The following is a 17077-nucleotide window of genomic DNA, read 5'->3' on the forward strand; positions in this document are numbered from 1 at the left end:
AAATTGCGAGGTTTGGTTTTAAAATAAAAGAAATCTTTTACCAAAAACTAATTCAAGGGTGTTTTTTTTCATAAAATTATTTTTATTAGGTCCTTTTCGGTGCTGGGACCTGGTTAGGACCCAGTCGGCTTTTGTAATTACATTGTTCTTAATGCTAAGAGTAATTACAGAGGATCTTGTGTGTAAATGTTAGTGGGAGGGGAACCCGCGGCCTACTCGGGGTTAGTAGGGAAATTCAAGGGTGTTATTGTAAGTTGTAAAATGAATTTTAAATTATCATTTTATGAAGTTGAATTTTAAAATCAATTAAAAATGTTTCAGATCGACATTTTTAACAAGCATTTCTTGTTAATTCATAATTAAAAATAAATTAAATTTCAAGATTTGTGTGTTACAAAGTTTATAAATTATCATAAGTAAGAGCGTATTAAAATATTCTCAAAATTTCAGGGTTGTCTTAGTAAAAGTATTTTTTCAAAAATAAACTAACTTCAAAAGTGCATGTTAAAATAATTTACGTTAAATGGACTAATATTAATTACTTTTCTGGAGCAACATTTTGCAACCTGTCCATTTATATCGCATTTTTCTCATGATGGTGTTGATATTGATATTGAGCAAGACAAAACATAAAATTTTGGTTAAATTTATTACAATGAATATTTTCGATACGGAAATCGAGTTCTTAAGTTCAACTTTGATGCTCGAATTATTTTTAATAATTTGAACTTTCAATAAACATTGTTACACTCTAAAAAATAACCCTGCAAAGTAAGTAAAAAACACGAAATTTCATAATGAAATTTTGTTCTAAATAGAAAAATGTCCCTTATGGGTCAATGTAGATTCGAAAAGTACATGATGGAGAATTACCCTATATTGAATATATTCAACAAAACAAGAAGAAGAAGTTTTTTTGCGTTTTATTCAAACAAGCTAAAACAATGTAATATTTTTATATATGATTCAATAGATTCAATCCGAACAAAATTCGGTGAAAATTTAATGACCTCTGCTGAAAAGGCGAAAGCTTGTTTTGCATTGCATTTTATTTTTTTCACACATACTCGTGAAACACTTTTACCCGCTGTTTTCTTGTCTTATTTTGCCTGGGATGAAGTTTCAGTCGATATTCTTCTGTTTCTTTTATCTTTTCACCACGCAAGAACTTGTGTTCTTTCTCTCTCTCAGATGGAAGTGTAATTACAATTTAGCATATCTTCAGCGTGTACAACTTCGCCAAGAGAGAGAGAGAGAGAAAAGAAATGGGAATCAACCTAACTGTAAACAAACCGTGCGCGCACATACACGCTGTGTGTACAAAAGCTTCTTCGCACACACACACACAAACGCACTCGCACAGAGCTGTCAATAGTGAGGTGCGGTGAGGTGAGCATAATCAGACGTATAGGTACATCGAGATGGGCATTATGCTGGCTGGTTTGTCCAGGAGCATCCCCACCAACCACGAGTCGGTTGATGGATATGCACTATGATGACGAAGGTGCTCGCGCAGTTGCGCAGCATAAAGGGATGGATGGTCCATTTGCAAACTCATGTTGGCAGAAAAAGGGCTCAACAACAGGTTCCCCCCCTACGTATAATACGCAATTATTGAGGACAAATTACAATTGAATTATGGGCCGGGCTTGGGCATTGTTTGGATTGTTGGCCCGTGAGTTGGCGAAGGAATGTAGGCCTGGTTGGGCTGGAAGTGCATTACTGTGCAGAGAAGGTCAGGACTTTTGAGGTTAAATATGCTAGTCATATTGATAGGAGGTGTATTTTATCTCTTATCTCTGTGTCTATATTTTGCAATTAATTTTCTTAGCTCGTCTTTTCACTTCTGAACAAGTAAAAAATCAAAAATTTAAATTTAACGAAAAAACAGCAAGAGATGGACACCCAAATTTAAAGGAAGGTTTTTTTGCAATCAGTATATAAGTTAAATGTGAATAAAAAAATAAGCAATACCATTAGCGAACTATAAAATTATCAAATTTCAGGTATCTTGCTAGAAAAACCAGAGCTGTGGAATATTAAATTAAGATGTAAGAAGTAACCTAAGGAATCTAGCAACTACATGGATATCAACGAAACGAAACTATTGGCACTACGCCCCCCGGGGCATGGCCTTCCTCTAACGTGGGATTTCTGCTCCAGCGCCTCTGACGAGACAGGAGAAACCGGGACCGACGTTTTACTTCACCATCCGATAGAAGCTCAGTGGATAAGGCGGGAATCGAACCCGCGTCTCATAGCATCATCGGGATTGGCAGGATATCAAATATAAAAACTAAAATGTATTTAATTACTGAACGAAGCACACGATATAAATTGAAAAAGACTTAGTTTTACTTCGAAGTTTTGGGATTATTATGCCTTTTTAAAACACATTTCTGTTCTCAGCCTTATTGTACATAGTCATTTAATAAAATCTTCCAAAAAAGCAACTGCCCTAACGTTAAAAAATAGCTTAAATGAGAGTTAGGAAAAACTTCCCTTCAATCATTTCTCGAAAAAAGTTGGCTTGATACCAATTGAAAGCTTCAAATAGGTAAGAATAAATCGCACAACTGTATAGGCTAAAAAAGTATTTATTTCTCCTAGGCATTTTGTTATTTATATTGGTTAAACATCCCAGATTGAAAAAAGTTTTAAGAGAAAAGATTTGTTAAGCTTCAATAAATTTACATTTTTACAAAATGAAAAATACAAAATCATACTGGACTTGGTAGAGAAGTGTCCAATAATCCTCTAGAAGCAGATTCCAATATTAATAAAAGTTTCATAAGATAGTTAAGTGTTATTATGAAAACATTAATAAATAGGATTATTTAAATACACTCAAAGTAACAAGTTTTTTTCTCTTTAAAAATGAGTTCAAATTCAGCAAAAAATAGAACAAATTTAAAATGGTATTGAGATTGAAATCAAAATATCTTCAAATTTATAACAATTTCTAGTAGAAAAAAATTTCATTAGTATATTTTTTATTTATATCTTTTTTTATGTAAAAATCTATTTCTAATGAATTTTGATCTGACATGGATCTTTTTATTTACTCAACACCAAATTCATAGAAATTTTATTCAAAGCTAATGAACTTAGTTAAATAAATATTTCATTGTACAGTATGTAAAAAAAGTATTTACACCCCTTGGGCTCTATGCACATTTTGTGATGAAACATGTAAAAAAATTAAAGTTTGACAGGAACCTAGTACTACGTTTTGTTCAGAAACTCATGCCAAACATTTTGCAACAAAAAGCTCATGAAAAGATGATTTCTATAAAAAGTTATATAACAAATACTATTACGAAAATAAAAAAGGTGCAAAAAAATCTTTGTACACCTTTCGAAAAATTAACATAAATAAGGTTATTTGTTGACAAATCACCATAAATCCAGTCTCCCAACTCCAAATAGGCATCCTTGACTGATTAAAAAAAATAATTTGGATTGAATATAAAGTTTACTAACTACTTAGTATAAAAGTTTATATAACTCTGAAAATTCTATATAAAACTTATCTAAACTTAATTTTGCAAACTTTTAATTCAACTAAATGTCATAATACTACCATAGAATTGCTAAAAAAAACATTTTGGGGTGGGTATAGCACCGTTTTGGGGGTCTTTGTATCTATAGAATGGATTTTTCGTTGAAATTTCGTACCAACCCGGAATTACGTCGTAGGAAAATCCGCCGGCATCCGAACCGGTACACGATTCACAAGTCAACCTATGTGGAATCGGAAAGGGCATAAAATTTCCGATCTTTTGATACCCATACATCTAGGTTTTCTTTAAAACCTACGTTTTTAAATACCTGGGCAAAAAGTAAGTTTGATCCACGAGAACAAAAATTACGAAATTCCATACATTTTTGGCAGGTTGTTCAAACGAAACCATAACAACGTTTTTGCTTAGGTATTAAAAACGTGGGTTTTATAGAAAACCAGGATGTATGGGTATCAAAAGATCGGAAATGTTATGCCCTTTCTGATGCCACATAGGTTGACTTGTGAATTGTGAACCGGTTCAGATGCCGGTGGATTTTCCGACGACGTAATTCCGGGTTGGTACGAAATTCCAACGAAAAATCTATTCTATCGATTCAAATACCCCCACAACGGTGTTATAACCCCTCCAAAATGTTTAATTAGCAATTCTTAGGTAACATATTGACATTTAGTTGAATTAAAAGTTAGCAAAATTAAGTTTAGATAAGTTTTATATAGAATTTCCAGAGTTATATAAACTTTTATACTAAGTAGTTAGTAAACTTTATATTCAATCCAAATTATTTTTTTAATCAGTCAAGGATGCTTATTTGGAGTTGGGAGACTGGATTTATGGTGATTTGTCAACAAATAACATTATTTATGTTAATTTTTCGAAAGGTGTACAAACTTTTTTTGCACCTTTTTAATTTTCGTAATAGTATTTGCTATATAACTTTTTATAGAAATCATCTTTTCATGAGCTTTTTGTAGCAAAATGTCTGGCATGAGTTTCTGAACAAAACGTAGTACTAGGTTTCTGTCAACATCAAATTGTTTAGATGTTTCATCACAATATGTGCATAGTGCCCAAGGGGTGTAAATTCTTTTTTTACATACTGTAAATTCTTCAAATTAAACATTAAAAGAAGCATTACTAATTTGACGTAATTGATTTAATTTGTTCATTTTTAAGCTGATTATTGAATGAAACCGGTACGGTACTTGCATTAAATTTTAAAATTCTGCATGACAAATCACAAAGTCTTTACTCAAAGTTTGCTTTTATTATTGAATTTTCATATTACTTTACTTGTTTTATTGTTGTACTCCAAAATTAAATATTTCTTTAAATATCTTTCGAATGATTGGATTCTTCAAATACACACCTTTGATAAAAAATTTATCAATCAAAATTTTAAATTTTGTATTCAACACTCGTTATGCTCAGAAGCTTTCGCGGAACTTTGAACTATGAAATCAGTTTAAAATATGAATAAAAATATCCAATCAATGTTTGCTAATATCCAAGCTCAAAAATATGCAATTATTTTTTTTTATAAATTTAAAAATGTAAGCGCTTTCCATTTTCCGAATTCCATTCCGAACTCTTTTGTTCCAAAACAGTTTTAAACGTTATGCATTTATACAAAATGTAACTGCACTTAGTTGAAATATGAGTAACTACAATTCAAATATAAGTTAAGTTTCCCATTAAGAACCTGGAAAAAATTAAGGAGCCAAAGAATCTGTCATAACAACAATCAGTTGAACTTTTCATCACTTGTATCGAAAAGTATTACTTTTAACACTGTTCTAGATTTTGAGAAGACCAATCTCGCGGACACCAAACCAAAGAGTGAAACAAAGTTTTCACTGAAGATCCTATTCGAAAGTTGTATTTTTCAGAATTGCAACTCGTAGTAAACTCGATTTTTCCGTGCTCGTCATATTTAGGTGTATAAATGTACGATCCGTGCTGGAAAAATCATCATTGTGCAACTTGTTGCCTAAACGACTATTTTTATTGAGATAGAAATGTATAAAAAAAATGTATTTATTTTTAAAGATTTTAATATGAGTCAAAAATAAAAGTTTTCCGGTTTATCGAATTGAATTGAATCAAATCGAATTTTCTACAGTAGAGAATCATAACACTTTATCACTAAAGATTGACTATTCATAACTCCGTTTTATATCAAATCGTAAAAATTGTCTTCGTTTTCTCACAAACTTCAACTCTACTCACCACTAAAATTAACTTCATCTCCACTGCCTTTTCTCGTCGATGTCACGCCGTTGAACTTGAACTTGACCTCTCCGCTTCTGCCTTGCTTCCAGATGATCACTATTGCCGTCGCAGCAGCAACTAACCGGAACGATCTTTGCTTTCCAAAATCACTCACACAAGGTCTCACACTAGTCGCTTCTTCGGGAGCTTCAAGATTCTTAAACTCTCACTTTGTCTCAAGAACACCAAACTCTTTACGACCTCCGCGTGCCACAATACACTTCTCCAAAGTCTCCACAACTGAAACACTCTGGAACTGTACTGAAAAGCTGTCGATGGCTTCCCGAGCCGCTTCTGTGCGTTCTGGATGTTCTGCTGCTTCTTCACAGAACCAATTACACAAAATAAAACAAGAGAAGAACCCACGAATGCACTCTGGTTCCAAATCGGGGAGGTTCGTCGTTCCCTGCTCAACTGCTGAAATCGGACTGTGCGTTCGGACGGCCAAACAATCTGGTTTTAACATCCACAGCGGACCCCAACCCGTGGCCAGCGATGAACCACCCCGCGCAAGAGGTCTCAGGGGGAGCATCGCCGCGACGTTACAAGATCGGTGTCGCGCGACAAACCTCCGATGAACTCGGCGAAGATGTTGCATCGCGGGAGGTGTTCATTTTGGTGCTGATCGCAACTTTGTCAAGTTCAAGGTAGGCGATCGAGCGGGAGAAAGAGAAGAGAGTTGAAGAACTCTCGGCAGATCGTGGAGTGATGCAAGGTGGAACTGGTGAGAAGAAATGTTTGGCGTGATAGTCAACGGCAACATGGTGACGGATTGTAAATAAAACATTAAATTTCAAAACTTAAAAATTTTATTTGAAATACCTCTTTAATGATGCATTATTCCCTCAATTCAGACTTAAAATGTGGAATGGAAACATTGGAAAAGAAGTAAAATTACACATTTTTCTGACATAAAAGATGTCCTCATACCCAGATTTAATATTACCATGATTATTTTACTGTGTACTAAATTTTTGTTATCTTAGCTTATTAAATAATAGTTATTATTATTGAATTGTTATTTTGAGGCAAAACTATTAGCAGTAGTATCTCGCTTTTCTCTCAGTCACTGCTAAAGAGCAGAGCAGAGGAAACCGAGAGAAAAGAGAGTTACTCTCTTGCTCACTGTCTTCCCCCCGAGATCGTCACCCTGCCCAACCAGCAAGAACTACAATTTTGAAGTGTAGCAACCCACCATGCCCATTCGGCAAGTTTCGTTTGTAATGATACATCCGAGCAGTCCGTGACTTAATCTGTTGAATCTTTCTTTTTTCCTGCCTGCCTACTTTGTTTGGGAGACCGTGAACACTACTGGCCATGAAGAACACGCGGAAAAGTGACTATATGGTTGAAAGGTGAAACATGTGAGTGTGTCTGTCCAGGTCCAGGTTCGGTCTGATCCGACTGATGATTGCTCTAACGGGAGAATCGGCGGCGAGGTTCAGAACATCCCGCAAGGGATTTTAGACGATTGAGACCGAGAAAAAGGGAGGATTTTATTGTTTGCGAAAGGTGCTAAGAACGGTTATTAGGGTGGTAATTACAGTCCGGGAAATTTGCGTAGTAGACGTGCGCATTTGGGGGAACCGGAATATGGGATTTTTTTGGGAGGCTCAGCAACATGATGATTGTTTAATTAAGGTAGCGGAGGAAAAGATGGATTTAAAAGGTTGCAACTCACTTTGTTTTAGCCGTGCTTTTTGTTTGTGAAAGGAGTTATTAGTGGATTATAAGGTTATTAGGTTATTTGTTGCATAATTTAGATGGCCTAGGTTGTAATGCTCTCATCGTGAAAGATAAGATTGCGAATTAACAGTCGAATATGTGGGATTTTTAACGCACTCCGGCCTAAACATTATAGCATTGTGGATTTTTATTTCAATGAATTTTTCAATTTCATTTTTCGATGTAAAATCGAATTTGCAATCAAAAATAATCTTAGTGAAATTTTGATAAATTGTACCTTTTTCGAGTTATAGCCATTTTTAGGTAAGCATTTTGAAAATAGTAGCAGATTTTCATTTTTTTAATTAGTGCCCATGTTTGCCTATCTTGAAAAAAATATTTTTGAAAAGCTGAGAAAATTCTCTATAATTTGCATTTTGAACTTTATTGATACGACCTTTAGTTGCTGAGATATTGCCATGAAAAGATTTAAAAACAAGAAAATTGATGTTTTCTTAGTCTCACCCAAACAACCCACCATTTTCTAATGTCGATATCTCAGCAACTAATGATCCGATTTTAACATGAAACATTCCTGAAATTTTCCGATCTATTCGAAAACAATATATTTAAAAAAAACATTAAATCAAGACTAACATTTTCAAAGGTCATAATATAGAACGTTTTGCCTTTTTGAAAAGATCAGAAAATTTCACGAATGTTTCATGTTTGTTCATTGAAAATCTGACCAATAATTGCATTAGAAAATTGTGGGCTTCATCAAAATTTCACGACTGAGCAATTCTCTGAGATTTCGGTCATTCGATTTTTTTTTTGTATTTTTTAATCCGGCTGAAACTTTTTTGATGCCTTCGGTATGTCCATATAAGCCATTTTGCATCATTAGTTCGTTCATATAATTTTCCATACAATTTTGGCAGCTGTCCATACAAAAATGATATGTGAAAATTCAAAAATCTGTATCTTTTGAAGGAATTTTTTCATCGATTTGGTGTCTTCGGCAAAGTTGTAGGTATGGATATGGACTACACTGAAAAAAATGATACACGGTAAAAAAAATGTGGTGATTTTTAATTTCACTTTTTGTCACTAAAACTTGATTTGCAAAAAAACACTATTTTTAATTTTTTTTATTTATTTATATGTTTTAGAGGACATTAAATGGCAACTTTTCAGAAATTTCCAGAATGGGCAAAAAATCTATGACCGAGTTATGATTTTTTGAAATTTTTTGAAATATTGTGTGTGTGTGTGTGTGTGGTCCAATCCAATACCCGCTAACCGGTAGCGAAATTATGGGAAAGTATAATTTGTATCAGACTGTGTACATGCCGAATGCTGATACAGCTTATCTCAGTCCCGGGTATTAGGTGGTGATAGCCCTCGCGCTGCTTCCAACGACCCATTTCAGAATGACAGAGCTCCTTGCGGTCCAATTCCGAGGTCGCTGGGCATTGTTCGGCCCCGCCTAAATATAGAAGCAAGCAACTCAAGGAAACTCGATCTATATTTAGACTTCCAATCCCCTCAGGCAAATCAGGGATCAGCGCGTATTTAATAATATGAGAAGAAGAGATAACATGTTTCAACACTACGGATCAATTCACTGCTAGAGTGTAAACCTTCTGATGGCCGACTGCTTAGCGTCCCAGACCAGCAGCAATCCAAAGGTGTGAGTTCGAATCTCACCTGATTCATTTTAGTTTTTATTCATATTCAAATTCCTGATTCCAAATTTCAAAGGTACCGACCGGGATATGATCCCTGAACCTTCTGCTTGGGAAACAGAAGCCGTAACCATTAAGCCACAGAGCCGGTTGATTGGGACGTGGTTCTCTGTATGGCCTTTTGCGAGATGAGAGCAGAGGACAACAATCATCTCAACGTTTCCACTTTACCCGGGCTAACGACCGGCAGTTCCAGGTCACGATGATTTTCCTTCATATGTTAAAAACCACTTATGATTTTGGCACATATTCCGTTTGTCAGCGTTTCCTGTCATTACTGGCGGGAAAAATCTACGTGGAATCAGCTGTGCAGACCTCATGTGTGACAGGAATGTAGGTTGAGCGACACCCACGGGCTTGAAATTTTTTGAAATATTGGTCGCAAAAAAATTTCAGCTTCACTTTTCGATGTAAAATCGAATTTGCAATCCAAAAGTATTTTAGTGAATTTTTGATAAAGTGCACCGTTTTCAAGTTATAGCCATTTTTAAGTCCTTTTTATAAATAGTCGCAGTTTTTCATTTTTTTAAATAAGTGCCCATGTTTGCCCACCTTTGAAAAAAATATGTTTGAACAGCTGAGAAAATTTTCTATATTTTGCTTTATTAAACTTTGTTGATATGACCCTTAGTTGCTGAGATATTGCCATGCAAAGGTTAAAATTGATGTTTTCTAAGTCTCACCCAAACAACCCACCATTTTCTAATGTTGATATCTCGGCAACTAAGGGTCCGATTTACAATGTTAAAATATGAAACATTCGTGAAATTTTCCGATCGTTTCGAAAAAAATACTTTCAAAACTTTTAAAACAAGACTAACATTTTAAAAGGGCGTAATATTGAATGTTTAACCTTTGCATGGCAGTTCATATCCATACCTACAACTTTGCCGAAGACACCAAATCGATTAAAAAATTCCTTCAAAAGAAACAGATTTTTTTTTAATTTTCACATATCTTTATGGTATGGACAGCTGCCAAATTTGTATGGAAAATTATATGAACGAACTAATGATGCAAAATGACTTCTTTGGGCATACCGAAGGCACCAAAAAAGTTTCAGCCGGATTAAAAAATACAAAAATTAAAATTAAACAAAAAAGACCGATTCCGTTAAGAACTGCTCTACTGTACATTTTGATTGCAAATTTAATTTTACATCGAAAAATTAAATTGAAATTTTTTGCCGCGGATGTTTCGATTTTTGAAAAAAATCAGTATTGATTCAAAAATTCATAACTCCTTCAAAAAAAAATTTGCCCATTCTGGAAATTTCTGAAAAGTTGGCATATGATGTCCTGCAAAACATATCAGAAAATGAAAAAAAAATAAAAATAGTCTTTTTTTGCAAATCAAGTTTTAGTGACAAAAAGTGAATTTGAAAATCACAAAAAAAAAAAGTTTTACCGTGTATCACATTTTTCCAGTGTAGTCCTTATCCATACCTACAACTTTGCCGATCAAAAAGTTCCTTCCAAAGATACAGATTTTTGAATTTTTATAAATCATTTTTGTATAGACAGCTGCCACATTTGTATGGAAAATTATATGGACAAACTAATGATGCAAAATGGCTTCTTTGGGCATACCAAAGGCACCAAAAAAGTTTCAGCCGGATTAAAAATCATCGAGTTTCAAAAAAAACTAGAACAACTGCTGTAAACATGTTTGGTAATGCTAGAAAATGGATTAAAAATTTTAAACAGTCAAAACGATAAAACAAGTTAAATATAGATTACAAACATTATTCCTTTCTTAAAGACCCACTACACACGAACAATTTTTGCTTCAATTTTTTTACGGAAATTGTCATAACTCTGAATAGAAAATAGTTAGAGACCCACTTTTTGTATAAGGTACTTTAAAAATGTTATGCAAAGTAAACAAGACCTAAACTGATGTGATTGTTTCAATAGTTTTTTCACCAAGCCAAAAAAAAACTTGCGAAAATAGTGGATTCTTCAGCTTATCAAACTTATCTAAAAATATATGAAAAAAATCACTTGAAAACCCCATTCCGTTCTTTAGAACAAATTCCACTTTGTTGTGATTATCTAAGCTAACATTTCCCACCTTCAGCAATCCAGAGCCCTCCTCCACAACGGTCCCGCATAATTCGAATCAATTAGCAATTCCACACTCCAATCTACTCAAGTTCAGCCCCTCTTTCTTAAGCCAGAACCGTTCCCTAAAATAAATCAAAAAAGCAATCCCACCAAATTAATGAAAGCTGTCAGGCCAAACGTAAACACACCCTTCACTTCTCCACCCCCTCTAGTTCATACTCTCTCCTCAGTTATGCCTTTACTCCAAGTGCTAAGCACCGTCCATTTATTACGCAATTATTTACCTGACGAATTAATTCGGCAGGTTTTCACGTTAGATGCACCGCAAGACGCCTTCAAACAATAAATATGTATTCAGTACGGTCTATGGGATACGGCGGCCACCAAATAAAGTCATTTTCTTTCTCCAACCTCGCGGGCTCGCGGAAGAGTAGGAGGAGGCGCCCAAAAAAAAGCCGAATTTCACGATCCCCGATCTACAGCTGGGGTTGCCCAGGTTGCGTCGTCTTGCTCCATCGAATCTATCCAGAACTTCCAAGCTGACCATCTCTAGCCCCAATTTTCAATGCTTTCACGCGCTTTTAATCGGTTCTTCTCGGGTCTTCTTTGTGTGAACCTCTTAAAACTTGATCGAACCGCGCGGCTAAACCTTTGCCCGCCGTAGAACCCACGATCCGCGTTCTTTGTGATATGCATGAAAGATCCAAGCCGGCAAAGCCAATCAGATTCAGCTTTTTTAATAATTTTCCTCCCCATGTTCATTCATTAACCTCGCGCACAGCGTCGAAACAGTGGATTATAATCTCCGAGAAGAGTAGGAATATCGAAAGAGAAGTTACAGAAAGGTTCCCAATATCGGCCCGCTAACCTCCCTCTTCTGTCACAAATCGAGGTCAGCGAATAAGACCAACCACTCCACAACATTCTCGCCCAACATCATCGTGTTGCACACGCGAGATCGTCGCGCAGCGATGGTTATCAGGCGTGCAACGCAACACGTCTCGGAGCATTGTTGCGCGACGACCACCTGCTGCTGCTGCTGCTGCGAGACATTGTTGCAACGATCGTGGCACGTGACGAAGAAAGTGTGGAGTCGAGAGAGGAGCAAAACCAGCGATGGGTGCTTCGGAGGAGAAGTGCAATGCTGAAGTTAGTACTACGAAGAGACCAATAATGGTCCGTCGAATTGGTTTGTTTTCTAACTTAGTTGTGGGATAGAGAATTTGGAAGCAAAAAGAAACTAAAATAAACACTTTAAATCTTTAAATATATTTCATCAGGATAAATGTCCCATATCCGGTAGAAAAAACATAATTGCAGTTATGTTGAGAAAAAACTTTCTTTTTGTGTATTTTTTTTTTTCATTTTTTCTCTTTTCATCACCAAAAATAACAGTACTACAGTAACAATAACAGTAATAATAACAGTACAGTACAGTACTGAACTACTGAACTACTTACTTTTCCTGTCATTCTTGAACGACGAAATGGTCTACTTTTCTCTACGAAAAATAACGGAATGGAAAATTAATGTTCTACTTTTCAGCACTGAAATGGGTGCTGAAAAGTTTAACTTTTCAACACTTATATCGAAAAGTAAAATTTTTCAATATTTTTTAGATTTGAACGGTGAATTTACTTAACACATGAATATTTGACAAAAAAAAATCCATTCAGTAAGCGTTTTTCGGATTATAAATGTTGCAACTCGTTGCAAAACTTGATTTTTTCAGCATTCGTCGTAATTATCCAACTCGGTAAACATCGTTGGATAAATATTCGACTCGTGCTGAAAAAATCTTTTTCTTTGCAACTTGTTGCATAAACTACTATTTTGGCATCCCGTTCAGTGCTGAAAAGTTCAACGTTTAAGCACATATATCAAAAAGTAATACTTTTCGATAATGTTTTAAATTTTACACAAACTCAAGTGAAAAAACACACGTTTCACTAAAAAAAAAACAAATGCAAAAGGATTTTTTCGGAATTGCAGATAAATTTTGATATCAACTCGCTGCAAAACTAAATTTTTCCAGCACACAACATATTGATTCAACTCGGTAAACCTCGTTGGACTAAATGTACGACACGTGCTGACAAAATTTATTTTTGTAAATTTTTCTTATCTTTTTACAGCAGACGTGTCACAAGATAGCACACAAGCGACGAAATTTTTAAAGTATTTATAGGTAGTTCATAAATTTGGAAAGTTCTTGGAAAACCCAATTTTTAAAAAAAATCTATAAATAACTTGAACAAATAACCTTTTTTAATGTGAATTAATTTTTAATTGATTTTTTGTATGAATGAGACCTTTTTAAATATTTGCATACAGTGACCAATTTCACTGAAATTTATCTAAAAGTGTTTCAAACTTAGAACATAATTTTAAACACAGCAAACTCAATTATCAATCTTTGATTTACCGCTTTTCAGTATTATGATATTTATAAAGATTCACTCTTCTTTTTCCTTCCTTACCAAACTTCTAAATTCGTCTTCCTAGACCAGAGTAGTTTGTTGAATAAAGGGCCAAGTTTGATTCTCACATTAGCTTGCGTGCCAAATAAAGGAACAAAATTATTTAAAGCAATAATCTTTTTACATCTAAAACACAGCCATGAATTTATGTTTTTGGAAATTTAAGGAAAATTTAACATTTTCATTATTTTAATAGGTATTAGAGCAGCCTGAAGACAATTCTAGTTTCATAATAAAAATTAAAACAAAACTGTGTTTAATCGAAGGAACTTGCATTTACATTGATATTTTTTAACTAAAAGTAAAAATATGAAAATTTTATGTGATGGAGATATTCGATTTCAAAATAAAAAGCAGCGTGTTAAAATCCTTGCAAAATCATTAATTAACCATTATTAAACCGAATTGACTAAAGTTTCTCGCCCAGGATCAGGTGGTAGTCATTCAGATTCGTGTGTTCGAATTTCGAGGCGGAAGGTTATAATTGCGAAATAAGTTTGTTCCTCCAAAAAAAAGCCCAAAAAAATGGTGCGTTATAACTCTTAAATTAAAATAGAATATATAATATATAATATTATTTATATTTTCTAAGTTTAGTTAAGCTTGTATTTCAAAATTTATGCTGAAAAACGATTTTCACTAAAGTCCGGAAGATTGAATTGAATTGAATTGATTGAAAATTCTTAATCTCTTAAGGGGTTACATACATGTAGAAAATCACATAATTTCATATTGTGTTGAGATATCGTGGCACCCGTTTTTTGAAACTGCTAACTTAAAATAGCTATATGGCTATATCTCGGCAATGGTATATCCAAATGTCTTCATATTCATTTTGTTAATAGATGAAAATTTATGTTTTAATTTCCTGCAACAATATTTGAAAAAAGTTTAAATGTGTGCTTGCACCAACCTCTGCCATTTTTAACGATTTACATGTATGTAACCCCTTAAGAGTAGTTAAGGGTTTATATTCAATTATCCTAAGGCCTTGCAATAATGTCAAGGATTCGGATAATCGAATCACGAAAATACTTTTTTGTCGATGCCTTATTTTTGATTTTTGAGCTTAGGTATATAGCGTTAAAGTAATTTAGAATTTGTAAAACCAAGATGGCGGCCAAAATGGTGGTGGTTAAATATATTCAAATAAGCATTTGAGCAACTCTCTACGAAATCAGCCGATTTCGACCATTTTTATTTTTTGTATTTTTTGATTTGACTCAAACTTTGTGGGGGCCTTCCCTATGACCAAATAAGCTATTTTGTGTCATTGGTTCACCCATACAAGTCTCCATACAATTTTGGCTGCTGTCCATACAAAAATGGTATGTAAATATTCAAACAGCTGTAACTTTTGAGACCGAGCCACGTAGCCCAGTGGTAACGCTTCCGCCTCGTAAGCGGTAGATCGGGGTTCAAATCCCGGCTCGGACCAACACAACTGGTGATCTTTTCCCTTCTGGAATCGATTGCTTAGTAAAGGGAAGGTAGTGTATCGTCACAAACTGGACCTTATCACGACACCTTAGGGAGGCGACCTATGGAATGTTAACATTAACCTTAACATGTTAACATTAAGTTGAGAATGAAACTGCCACTGAATCCGCTTTGTAAATGCCGGCCCCGATACTCTTCAAGGGTGTTCCCCTCAGGAACTGGGAAAGATTTACTTTACTTTACTGTAACTTTTGAGTGAATTTTCTGATCAATTTGGTGTCTTCGGCAAAGTTGTAGGTATTGTTGAGGACAATTGAGAAAAAAATAAGTACACAGAAAACAAATTTGCAGATTTTTTTATCAACTTTTTTTTCACTAAAACTCAATTTCCCAAAATACATATTTTTTGATTTTCGAGATTTTTTGATATGTTTTAGGGGACTAAAATCCGCAACTTTTGAGCTATAGAAAAACATGGTCAAAAAATCTGCCGCCAAGTTATGAATTTTTGAAAAATAGTGATTTTTGGAAAAAATCCAAATTTCATGCAAAAACAAATTTGAAGTTATTTTTTAATGCAAAATTGAATTTGCAATCGAAAACAACTTTACAATTTTTTTGATAAAGGGCTTCGTTTCCAAGATATAGCCACCGAAAGTTTGATTTTAGCAAAATATTTGCAGTTTCTCGATTTTTAAAAATAGTGACCATGAGCGACCATTTCTGAAAATATTTTTTTTGAAAAGTTCAGAAAATTTGCTATAAAATTGTCTAAGAGACATTGAAGATTGGACCTCGGGTTGCTGAGATACAGCCGCTTTAAGAAAAAGAAACACGAAAATTGAAGTTTTCTAAGTCTCACCAAAACAACCCACCATTTTCTAATGTCGATATCTCAGCAACTAATGGTCCGATTTTCAATGTTAATACATGAAACATTCGTGAAATTTTCCTATCTTTTCGAAAAAAATATTTTGAAAAAAATTAAATCAAGACTAACATTTTAAATGGGCGTAATATTCAATGTTTGGCCCTTTTAAAATGTTAGTCTTGATTTAATTTTTTTCAAAACATTTTTTTCGAAAAGATCGAAAAATTTCACGAATGTTTCATGTATTAACATTGAAAATTGGACCATTAGTTGCTGAGATATCGACATTAGAAAATGGTGGGTTGTTTTGGTGAGACTTAGAAAACTTCAATTTTCGTTTTTCTTTTTCTTAAAGCGGCTGTATCTCAGCAACCCGAGGTCCGATCTTCAATGTCTCTTAGACAATTTTATAGCAAATTTTCTGAACTTTTTAAAAAAAAATATTTTTAGACATGGTCGCTCATGGTCACTATTTTTAAAAATCGAAAAACTGCAAATATTTTGCTAAAATCAAACTTTTGGTGCCTATATCTTGGAAACGAAGCCCTTTATCAAAAAAATTGTAAAGTTGTTTTCGATTGCAAATTCAATTTTGCATTAAAAAATAACTTCAAATTTGTTTTTGCATGAAATTTGGATTTTTTTCCAAAAATCACTATTTTTCAAAAATTCATAACTTGGCGGCAGATTTTTTGACCATGTTTCTGTATAGCTCAAAAGTTGCGGATTTTAGTCCCCTAAAACATATCAAAAAATCTCTAAAATCAAAAAATACGTATTTTGGGAAATTGAGATTTAGTGAAAAAATTTTTTTTCCGTGTACCTATTTCTTCTCAATTGTCCTCAACAATACCTACAACTTTGCCGAAGACACCAAATTGATCAGAAAATTCACTCAAAAGTTACAGCTGTTTGAATATTTACATACCATTTTTGTATGGACAGCAGCCAAAATTGTATGGAGACTTGTATGGGTGAACCAATGACACAAAATAGCTTATTTGGTCACAGG

The 17077-nt window shown here is 34.1% G+C and overlaps 1 protein-coding gene across 1 annotated transcript in view; it reads right to left on the minus strand.

Moving 5' to 3' along the window:
* The window catches only part of LOC120428904 (uncharacterized), a 97765-nt gene extending 91518 nt beyond the window's left edge, over nt 1-6247 (minus strand). Inside the window, exon 1 of the mRNA XM_052709918.1 lies at nt 5754-6247. Coding sequence (XP_052565878.1) covers nt 5754-5771 — 18 coding nt within the window. The 5' untranslated portion in view covers nt 5772-6247. The remainder of the gene's footprint in view (nt 1-5753) is intronic.
* Nucleotides 6248-17077: the final 10830 nt, after the last annotated feature.

The sequence above is a fragment of the Culex pipiens genome, chromosome 3 (genome assembly GCF_016801865.2).
Source record: "Culex pipiens pallens isolate TS chromosome 3, TS_CPP_V2, whole genome shotgun sequence".
NCBI classification, from domain to species: Eukaryota; Metazoa; Arthropoda; class Insecta; order Diptera; family Culicidae; genus Culex; species Culex pipiens.